The sequence below is a fragment of the Thalassophryne amazonica genome, chromosome 19, assembly GCF_902500255.1.
Source record: "Thalassophryne amazonica chromosome 19, fThaAma1.1, whole genome shotgun sequence".
Classification (NCBI taxonomy): domain Eukaryota; kingdom Metazoa; phylum Chordata; class Actinopteri; order Batrachoidiformes; family Batrachoididae; genus Thalassophryne; species Thalassophryne amazonica.
Genome location: NC_047121.1, coordinates 128,412 through 140,162, shown reverse-complemented (window position 1 = coordinate 140,162; position 11,751 = coordinate 128,412). Strand labels below are relative to the sequence as shown.

The 11,751-nt window shown below is 43.2% G+C and overlaps 1 protein-coding gene across 2 annotated transcripts in view; it reads left to right on the top strand.

The window, feature by feature from the left end:
* jkamp (jnk1/mapk8 associated membrane protein) overlaps positions 1 to 11,751 on the top strand; it is a 186,456-nt gene that overhangs the window by 54,204 nt on the left and 120,501 nt on the right. For both annotated transcript variants that reach the window (XM_034195228.1, XM_034195227.1), the window contains exon 3: positions 7,964 to 8,118. In XM_034195228.1, coding sequence (XP_034051119.1) covers positions 7,964 to 8,118 — 155 coding nt within the window. The remainder of the gene's footprint in view (positions 1 to 7,963; positions 8,119 to 11,751) is intronic.

Sequence of the window (11,751 nt, the reverse complement as noted above, 5' to 3'; positions counted from 1 at the left end):
TGTGTGTGTCTGTGTGTATGTGTGTATGTGTGTGTGTCTGTGTATATGTGTGTGTGTCTGTGTATATGTGTGTGTGTGTGTCTGTGTGTATGTGTGTGTCTGTGTGTGTATATACGAGGTCTGTCCATAAAGTATCGTACCTTTTTATTTATTTATTTTTTAACTATATGGATTTGATTCATATGTTTTCACGTCAGACAAGCTTGAACCCTTGTGCGCATGCGTGAGTTTTTCCACGCCTGTCGGTGACATCATTCGCCTGTGAGCACGCCTTGTGGAAGGAGTGGTCCCGCCCCGTCGTTGGATTTTCATTGTCTGGAAATGGCGGAATGATTTGGGGTTTTTTTTCCATCAGAAGTTTTTCAGAAGCTGTTAGAGACTGGCACCTGGAAACTATTCGAAAAATTTATCTGGCTTTCGGTGAAAATTTTACGGGCTTCACAGAGAATAAGGTCTGTTAGTACAGCTTTATGGACCCCTTTAAGGATGCTCAGCACGCCGCGCTCCGAGCTGCGACGACACTACACAAGCCACCGGACCATTTCTGAGCTGATGGCTCTGTGGATACGAGACCGTCATGTGCTCTTTCTCTGGTTATCACAAGAGCTGGACATCAGCCATTTTCCGGCAGATTTCACTTTTAACACAAGATTTTGTCATGGAAAGCCGCGCAGAGCCTTCACGCGTCACGACCGATTCGCTTTGGAAGCGAGACAAAGGAACACCTCTGTTTCGGCGTGTCAGAGGACAAGTTTGGACATGTCCAGCTCTCCACAATTCCACTGATACTTACTGGACTCCTAAGCATTGAAAGCTGAGATAGACATGTCCAAACTTGTCCTCTGACACGCCGAAACGGAGGTGTTCCTTTGTCTCGCTTCCAAAGCGAATCGGTCGTGACGCGCGAAAACTCTGCGCGGCTTTCCATGACAACATCTCTTGTTAAAAGTGAAATCTGCTGGAAAATGGCTGATGTCCAGCTCTTGTGATAACCAGAGAAAGAGCACACGACAGTCTCGTATCCACAGAGCCATCAGCTCAGAAATGGTCCGGTGGCTTGTGCTGTGTCGTCGCAGCTCAGAGCGCAGCGCGCTGAGCATCCTTAAAGGGGTCCATAAAGCTGTACTAACAGACCTTATTCTCTGTGAAGCCCGTAAAATTTTCACCGAAAGCCAGATAGTTTCCATGTGCCAGCCTCTAACAGCTTCTTAAAAAATTCTGATGGAAAAAAACCCCAAATCATTCCACCATTTCCAGACAATGAAAATCCGACGACGGGGCGGGACCACTCCTTCCACAAGGCGTGCTCACAGGCGAATGACGTCACCGACAGGTGTGGAAAAACTCACGCATGCACACAAGGGTTCAAGCTTGTCTGACGTGAAAACATGAATCAAATCCATATAGTTTAAAAATTAAAAATAAAAAGGTACGATACTTTATGCACAGACCTCGTGTATATATATAATTTCTACCTCATTTTCTTATTTTATTGTATTGTTACAAGTATTATTATTATTGCTTGTCTTTGCACACGCTGTTTGATTTACATTTTCTTCTACTCGCACTCATCTTGTGTGTTTTTTAAGAGCTGACATAACGTGAATTTCTCCACTGTGAGATCAATAAAGTCTTATCTTAATTCATAATGACCGAAAATTCACTGATAAAAAGGCAAGGGCTCCCCTTTGAAGAACTTTGAATTACAGTTTTGGTTTTCTCTGCGAAGCAGTTTTGAGACCCAAAGGGGGGGCCTCAGGCTTATCTTCCAGATGGCCAAGGAATTTCTCGACTGGGGGTGGAAGCACAGTCTGTCTCCAAAAAAACTCGGAAAGAAAACTCAGGTTTTTGTTGAGACAGCATTAATGTATTTACTTAATCAGGGTGACGTTTTGCCACTGAATCTTGGATGGAACTCTATCCAATTTAAGAGAACATACTTTCTAGCACAGAAAGTAAGTACGTATTTGATGAAGTTTCCTTTGAAATTTGTTAGTGATGGACAAATCGGGTATGCCAAGTTGCAGATATAGGGGGTTGTTATTTCTATTTGTACATAGAATCTTATCAATTTCCTGCCCAATGACCTGCTATACTTTTCTACAGTCCCACAAACCATGAAAATTCAGTAAGGTATATCTTATATATTCCAATTCTAAGGTGGAACTATGCCAGTATACAAAGGTATATCTAAAAAGGAAGAGTAAAATAGGAGAGTAGAAAAGAGTAGAGTAGAGCCACTTAGGTGCCTGGTCTTGAGAACCAGGGATGGTAGGTTAAAAAGCTTTTTTATCCAATGGGAACTCTCCCTACCATGTATAAGACTAACAGTTTCTGTTTTACATTTGAGATGAATTACAGTTGAATTTATGACATTGTGAGGGAGATGTAGGGCCCTCTGTAGTAGTTTCAATTGCATGGCTCTCACTTGGTTACAAACACAATGTTTTTACGCTTTTCCAAATATTACTTCAGCCATCATCTCTTATTGTAATATTGAGTGATTTTCTCCTTAAGCCTTTCAGAAAATAGGTGTTTCTGGTATTAAATCCCTTAAGGATGTTATAAAAATAAGCTAATAGACTATGGAGCTAAATCCAGGCCAAAGGTTTTGTAATCTGAAAATAAAAAAAAGATTGAAAAAATAAATTTTGAAACTGAAAATTCAATGTTTTGTTCTTGAATTTTATAATCATTTTGATTCAGCTCTGTAATTTTTTTTCATCAAATTTATTTTCATTCATATTTATTTTTTTTACCTTCAAATCTTATTTTTTTCAGTTTCAAACATTTGGCCCTGTTCTGGTGTGGGAGGGCGTGGCTTCGATTGAGAGGGGCGTGGAATTGTGAGTGACAGCAGAGCAATCAGTCCTCACATGATGTTGCATTCAGGAAACGTGGGTATTTTTATAGATAATGACTCTGCTCCTGTCTCCGTCATTTATTTACTATGCGGCTGGTGCATGAAAGAAAATAGAGAGAATGAAAGCTTAGTACGAGGCTTTAAACCCTCGAGATAAAGCTGTTTATTGTGATCGACGTGTCAGAGTTGGTTCAGTGGATCTGTATGTTGTACCGGATAGTGAATTTAATGACGATGTAACAAAGTGGCCGGCAGTTTCACAGCGTAAACTTAATGTGACCAGAACCAAGCAGACCGCCGGTAAATCCAAAGCCGGAAGAGCGCTCCGGCTACCGGCAGTGTGAAGAAGCCTCGCCGTTACAGGCTTGGCACTGAGGCGCTGAGAGAGATCCACCGCTACCAAAAATCCACCGAGCTGCTGATCCGCAAGCTGGTGACAAGGTCAGCCTCGCCGGACTCCTGCTGAGTATCACAGCATAGCTCTGAAAGTGGAGGTCGGTTTTGAAGTCATGAGTGTTTTCTCTCACCAGGTGCTGGAAGGGCAGCTTGTGGATCAGCAGTTCGGTGGATTTCTGGTAGCGGTGGAGCGCCACAGTGCCGGGCCTGTAATGGTGAGGCTTCTTCACACCGCCGGTAGCCAGAGCGCTCTTCCGGGCGGCTTTAGATTTGGATTTACGGGCGGTTTGCTTGGTTGTGGCCATATTAAAGCTTCCTTCAGATCTGCTGAGCTAGGTCTCTCTGTGTGTCACTTATAAAGCTCATAACACTCCACTGCAGCCTGTAAAATGAGCGACCTGCCTCATCTCCATGCGGTGATGCTGCGTTCACGGTCTTGTGTGGATTTGGGACACATCGTTTTTTTAGGTATAGGTGTTAAACTTTACAATCTTGCATATTTTCCAGTTTTTAAACATCAAAAATGACCAAGAGTGGTCTAGAATTACTTGTACGAGGTCTATTAGAAAAGAAACCGACCTTTTTATTTTTTCAAAAACTATATGGATTTGAATCATGTATAATTGCGTCAGACAAGCTTGAACCCTCGTGTGCATGCGTGAGTTTTTTCACGCCTGTCGGTTGCGTCATTCGCCTGTGGGCAGGCTTTGAGTGAGCACTGGTCCACCCCCCTCGTCGGAATTCCTTTGTTTGACTTCTTCCTGAGAGACTGGCGCTTTGCTTGATCAAAATTTTTTCTGAAACTGTAAGGCACATCCAAGTGGACACCATTCGAGAAATTCAGACGGTTTTCGGTGAAAATTTTAACGGCTGATGAGAGATTATGGAGTGTTACTGTCGCTTTAAGGACTGCCCACGGAGCCGGATGGCGCGGCGCGCCCCGAGCCGCCATCGTCAGCCTGTTTCGAGCTGAAAACGTCCAAATTTAAGCCTCTGTTGACCCACGACGTCGTGAGAGAACAGAGAAATTTCAGAAGAGCTCGGGATCAGCAGTTTATCCGGACATTCCACTGTTAAAGGAGATTTTGTAATGAAAGATGTGCGGACGGATTTGCGCGTCGGCACCCAGCCGCTCATCGCGCGGTGCCACAGCAAAACACCTCCGTTGGAAGCATTATAGGACAAGTTTAAACATGCCCAGCTGTTAAACAATTTCTCGGATACTCACTCGACTGAAAGCCATCGAAAACCGCCTGAATCTTACGAATGGTTATCAACACGGAGGTGTTTTGCTGTGGAGCCGCGCCATGAGTGGCTGGGTGCCGACGCGCGAATCCGTCCGCACGTCTTTCATTACAAAATCTCCTTTAACAGTGGAATGTCCGGATAAACTGCTGATCCCGACCTCTTCTGAAACTTCTCTGTTCTCTCACGACGTCCTGGGTCAACAGAGGCTTAAATTTGGAAGTTTTCAGCTTGAAACAGGCTGACGACGGCGGCTCGGGGCGCGGCGCGCCATCCGGCTCCATGGGCAGTCCTTAAAGGGACAGTAACACTCCATAATCTCTCATCAACCATTAAAATTTTCACCGAAAACCGTCTGAATTTCTCGAATGGTGTCCACTTGGATGTGCCTTACAGTTTCTGAAAAAATTTTGATCAAGCAAAGCGCCAGTCTCTCAGGAAGAAGTCAGACAAAGGAATTCCGACTAGGGGGGTGGACCGGTGCTCACTCAAAGCCTGCCCACAGGCGAATGACGCAACCGACAGGCGTGAAAAAACTCACGCATGCACAAGAGGGTTCAAGCTTGTCTGACGTAATCGCACGTGATTCAAATCCATATAGTTTAAAAAAAAAAAATAAAAAGGTCGGTTTCTTTTCTAATAGACCTCGTAATAGACATCTTTAGCATCACTTTATTTACAGGTGTCAAGACAATACAGTGGAGAGAAAGTGTTAAGTCATTATCTATCAAAGTACCCATGTTTCCTGAAAGCAACATCATGTGAGGACTGATTGCTCTCCTGTCACTCACAATTCCATGCCCCTCTCAATCGAAGCCACGCCTTCCCACGCCAGAACAGGGCCAAAAGTTTGAAACTGAAAAAATAAGATCTGAAAGTGGAAAAAAGATCTGAAGGTGAAAAAAGAAATATGAATGAAAATAAATTATTTGATCAAAAAAATTAGAGCTGAATCAAAAATTTATTTAAACTGAAAAATATATATCTTCAAAAATGCACTTTTCCTAATAAACAGAGAAGGCACCAGACCATTCAAAGGCCACTGTTGAAAACCTTGAATTGTATTTCGCAATCTGCCCATATTGTATGAGTTACGACTTTTGAAGAATCCGGTTTGGTCATTATTTATAAAAATAGGGAGTAAGCTTTCTAGTCTTGTTGCTAATATTTTAGAGAGGTGTTTCAGATCAGCATTTAACAGGGAGATTGGCCTGTATGATGCACAGTCCTCTAGAATTTTACCCTTTTTTAAAATTACAGATATGTGTGCCTCTCTGAGTCTGTGGTAAAGTGCCTTTAAAAGAGGGTCTTAGTTGGTTTGGTCTGTCTGTTAGTCTCCTGTGTCCTCCACTCTCTGTCTGTTGGTCTCATTTCCTCTCTGTCGTTCCCCAGCTCCTATCTGCACTTACCTTCTAGCTACTCCCATCTCTTTAAGTTCTCACAGTTTATCCCTGCTTCTTATCTGGTATTAGTGGTTCACCTTTTTGTCTATTATTCTCTGCATTTGTCTTTTAGTATTTTCAGTTTTAAGCATGTCTTATATTTGCTGCGCTCTGGTGTTCCTTTACAGTCCTTACATGTTTTAGTCTTTGTCTTGGTTTTACCTCCCTCTGATGTTCATTTAGGTCCCTACACATTTTTTGTCTTGATTACTTCCGCCTGGCTGAATCTACAGCTGCCACTAATATGTTTGGTTATTTAAAGTGATTCTGGTTTGTCCTTAGTGGTGGGGCCATTGTATGTTGACGGCTTCTTTTCTCCTGCATTTCTTGTGTCCACTTCGGGTTGTAAGTATTGAGTTGGTTTTTGCACTCTGGGGTTGAACTCATTTCCTAAGAAGAAAAACCTTTCTCTGTTAACCCCTGTCTTTGGGTTTTGAACTTCCTGGTTTACAAGAAAATACTTTTTCAGTTGAATTCTGTCTTTGGGTTTAAACTCCTCTTCTAAGAAGAAAATACATTGCTTAGTTGTATCCAGCCTCAGTTTGTACTCAGCTTTAAGAACAAAGATTCCGCAGTTTGTACTCACCTTTGATTAATGAATAGGACTGCTTCCTCACTTAAACACACCTTTTGAGAACAGAATATTTTCCTCAGTTAATTCTTGTCTTCACATTGATTCTGTTTGAACTCACCAGTGCTTATTAAACTGTTATTTTGGCCAACTCCACCTCTGTGTCTGGGCTGCCCTGTACATTGGGGTTCTACTTTGCCTAAATCCTGGTTTCAGTTTATTCATCTGGCCACCCAGTTGTAACGGGGTCAATCAATAAATCATGTAACTCTTCGTAAAATTCACTGCTGAGCCCATCTTGACCTGGAGCTTTAACAGATTGGAATCCTTTAATAGCTTCAAGGACTTCCTTCTTAGATACAGAAGCTTGGAGGGGTGTTTTCTGGTCAACAGATAAACAGTTCTTTTTTAAAATGGAAAGCAAAGTAGCGTTTTGTCTTTTTTTTTTTTTTGTCTTTGGTTATCCTTATTCAAAAAATGATCCAGTCCATGGTTAAAATCTGTATCCATTCTGAACTGTTTTATCATCCATGACACCCCTAGTTCTCAGACGCTAAGCCTCTGACTGTATGTTTTTCAAGGAGATGTCATCTGTTGCAGCATAACCTGATGCTGGAGATGAGCATGTTCTTTCTGTTTAATGTTCATGATAACAACTGGCTGGTTCCCTTGGCAACATGTAAATCTGTGACTTGCTTCATTGCTAGCTAGTATTATTGGTAGATGCAGGTTTGTTAGCTGGCCAAAGCATTTGGGGCTCTCTTCTCTGTAACTTCAGTGGGCTGGGAGAAAGCCAGAAAGAGAATATTTCCTCTGCCTCTGGGTTTGTGTGCGGAGGCCTGTGATGTCAAAGCTTGGACTCCTGGAGGGTTTGTTGGTATGTCCAGTCAGAATGTGAGGCTGGAATCCCTGCCAGAACCCCCCCCCCCCCCCCTTTACTCCTGGTAATGGCAGGATGGAGGAAGTATGAGAGCTGGTCTTCTCTCTTTTTGTTGTCAAAGCACATGGTCAGTGTTTATTGAATGCTGCACTGCCAACAAGCGTGTTAGTTTTGTCCGATGACAAACTGTACTAGAACAGAAGGTGCTGCAGAACGGTTAGATCATGTAAAGCTGCATTAGCTGTTTACTACCTCTGGCTAAATCCATTGGGGCCACTGTCCTCAGAAATGTATCTTGATTCAGGTGATTCCAATGAAGAAAGGGCTTACCTTTGTAGACTATCCTTAAATGTTATTGTTGAATGTCATTTCCTTTCATCTTTTCCAAGTGTCTTTAGTGAGAGCGAATAAAATGTGTGTACAAGAAGACACTGCATAATATCTCAATCAATCAATTTTTTTATATAGCGCCAAATCACAACAAACAGTTGCCTCAAGGCGCTAAGTAAAGTATATCTGAGTAAAGTACTTCAGAATGTGCCCTCTATGTCCATTGTTTCCTCCAGGTTTGTCCTCGTGGAGAGCGGGCTAACCTCTTGAAGGTGTGTGAACGCTGCACAGAGTCACCTGAGCTCTACGACTGGCTGTACCTGGGCTTCATGGCGATTTTACCACTAGTGCTGCACTGGTTCTTCATTGAGTGGCACTCTGGGAAGAAGAGGTGTGGCCACACTGACTTCACTTTTAATTAATAAATAATTGTCTAACCTTTCTCATGAGTCTGTAGACCATCTGTACCTCACTGTGTAATATTATACAAATGAGTTGAATGGTATGAATATTTAATTTGGTGAAAGATGGAACGTACCATTCACGAGGCAAAGCGTCTTTGAATAGTACGTTCCAACTTTCACCTCATGAAATATTTGTTCCATTGAAAGAATGGAAAAACATTATAAATTTGTTTTATGTAATGGCAAAAATAGATCCTTGTCATTTTATATTTTACTAATTTACAAAGAGAAAAGGGACTAACATTTTGGTGTTCATCACTGGTGCTTAACAATCCAACCCGAACTTTAAATAGAAGTCCAAAATTGTTCTCAGTAGTCCGTGATGCCGTCCACTGACTTTGTGTACAGACTGCTGTCCGTTTTCCTCACTCCAATGAAAAATCACATCAAAATTTGTCCAGCTTTTCATCCTTGCTTCATCCTCTTCATCCTAATAGATGCGTCGGCATCGATTAACAGTCTCTGTTCCCCTCCCCTCCCGGGGTAATGATGAGGCGTTTAGCAGGCTGACATCGTTAAATAGGTGGCTGGGTGCAATTTTGTAGACATCAAGGCTTTAGTTTAATTGATAACTGGCCTTTCTTCTGGGGCTGCTGTGGCTTGCTGATGCCGGACAGCCTTCACCTCGTCATCTTGTCTCATCTTGTCAAATTGAGACTGTGTCCTGTTTCCATAGACGCGCCATAAAAATCATAGTGATATGCTTTGTAAACTTAATACCCATTACTACATCAGATGATGTTGAAATTGAGGATGGCCCGTTGACTGTTCCAGCAATATGAGAGATTTTGTGTCTGCTACCTACAACTTGCATGGAATGTCTCAAACCTAAACCTACTTCCAGGGATCTTACATATGCTACTGTGGAACCACCCCTAAATCCAAACAGTCCAACTGTCAACCCCACTTAGGTCCTTAGTCTGGGTCTCATTAACATAAGATCACTTTCCTCAAAATCATTTTTGATTATGATCTAATTATGGGTCATCACTTAGATATGATTGGGTTATGTGAAACCTGGCTTAAACCTACAGCTGTCCTCCCCTTAAATGAGGCCTGCCCACAGGTGTACACATTTAGTCACATCCATCATGATGCACAGCAAGGCAGTGGTGTTGCTCTTATTTTTAAATCTAGGTTTAGCTTATTAGCAGTTGGGGGTCACAAATATAACTCATTTGAACATCTGATTCTCCTCTCTGCCCACGATGCTACATATTGCCAAGGTCAGAAGAATAAAAATCAGCCATATTACTTTGTCACTGTATATAGGCCCCCTGGCCCAGAGTCTGAATGCTTAGATGAATTTGGTGCATTCATCTCTCACTTGTTGACTAGTGCAGATAACATTCTGATTATTGGTGACTTCAACATTCATATAAATAAGCCTTCTGATCCCCTCTGCAAATCATTTATGGGAATTGTGGATGCATTAGGATTTCAGCAATGAATTCAGGACTCAACACACATTAGTGGAAATACCCTGGATTTGGTTCTCGCATGTGGTATTGCTGTCATGAATGTTGACATCATGCCTCTTGCATCAGTGGTCTCTGATCACTCACTTATTACGTTTACAGTTTTGCTGCCATGTTTAGTGGAACAACAACATTATTTATCACTGTGGCGACGCATCAACTCCTCAACTACGATTGAACTTGAAGGTAGACTTCAACTTCATGTTTGGAAAATGGCCAATCAGTAGACAGTCTTGTGGATAGTTTAAACTCAGCGCTCAAAACTGCACTTGACATGATTGTACCACCTTTATTAAAACCACGCCCCCCCCCCCCCCCCCAAAAAAAAAAAACAGTCACTTTGGTTCAGTGATTACTTGGGTGACCTTAAGCATAAGGCTAGAGGTCTAGAACAGAAATGGCGTAGTTCAAAATTAGAAGTGTTCCACCTCGTGTGGCGTGATGCTATCTTAGACTATATGCACTACTGGCTACAAAGTGGAGGTTAGGGTTAGTGTAACCCTAACGCTAATACTCTGATTTGATCAACAAAAACAAGCAGAATTCAAAGTTCTTGTTCAGCATGGTGGCAACACTTACAGACTTAAGACTTTCTTTATTGTCATTGCACTAAAACATACAGCGAGTCTAGCAACGAAATGTCATTGCTTGGCTACCGGTGTACACAGCAAAAACTGAAACAAGTTATAAATATCTATAAAATATATGAATTAGTGCAAATGGAACTAAATTTAACAGTAGTATAAAAAATATAGTTAGCAGCAGTGTCTGGAATATTGCACAGATAGTATTGCACTCAAGTTTCCTTCAAACAGTACCAACAGTCCGGAGGAGGGCAGGGAAGTGGGGTTAAGTGGCGTTTAACAGTCTGATGGCCAGTGGAAAATAACTGTTTCTGAATCTGGCTGTTCTGCAGTGCATGCTGCGGAATCTCCTGCCAGATGCCAGCGGGGAGAACAGTCCATTGTGGGGGTGGGTGGGGTCGGAGAAGATCCAGTGAGCTCTGGCTAGGCATCGCCTGTGGGCAGTGTCTTGGATGGGGGCAGGGAAGTCCCAATGTTCTCCTCCGCTGTCCTCACCACTCTCTGCAGGGACTTCCACTCTGAAGCCTTACAGCTCCCAGACCAGACGGTGATGCAGCTGGTTAGCAGGCTCTCGATGGTCCCTCTATAGAAGGTGGAGAGGATGGGAGGGGGGAGGGAGGCTCTTCTCATCCATCGCAGGAAATGCAGACGCTGCTGACCTCTTTTTGCCAGGGAGGTGGTGTGAAGTGACCAGGTGAGGTTGTCTGTAAAGTGCACCTCTAGGAACTTGGTGCTGCTGACAGCCTCTAGTGCTGTGTCATTGAGTGGTGTGTGGATGGGTCGGGATCTCCTGAAGTCAACAGTGAGCTCTTTTGTTTTGTTAACATTCAGGAGCAGGTTGTTCGCTTTACACCAGTCCACCAGATGTCGCACCTCTTCTCCATAGGCCAGTTCATTATTGTCCTGTATGAGGCTCACAACTGTTGTATCGTCTGCATACTTCAGTATGTGGTTGGTGTTGTACCTTGGACGACAGTCATGGGTCAACATGGTGAACAGCAGTGGGCTTAGGACGCAGCCTTGGGGGGAGCCAGTGTTCAGGTAGATGACACTGGAGGTGTTGTTCCCCAGATGGACAGACTTGGTTCTCTCCGTGAGGAAATCCAGTAACCAGTTGCACAGGGGCATGTTGAGGCCCAGTTGGCCCAATTTAAATACCAGGTCCTGGTGGTTGATCATGTTGAATACTGAGCTGAAGTCCAGGAACAGCATCCGCACGTGAATGTTCTTCTCCTCCAGGTGCTCCAGGCTCAGATGGAGAGCAATAGAGATGGCGTCCTCAGTGGAGCAGTTGGGCTGGTATGCAAACTGGTATGGGTCAAATGATGGGGGCAGTATTGAGAGGATGTGGTCCTTAACCACCCGCTCGAAGCACTTCATGATGGTGGATGTGAGCGCAATAGGGCGAAAGTCATTAAAGAACATGATGTTTGGCTTCTTGGCCACTGGAATGATTGTAGCTGACTTTAAGCATGGGGGAACGGTCCTGGGCCTGGTT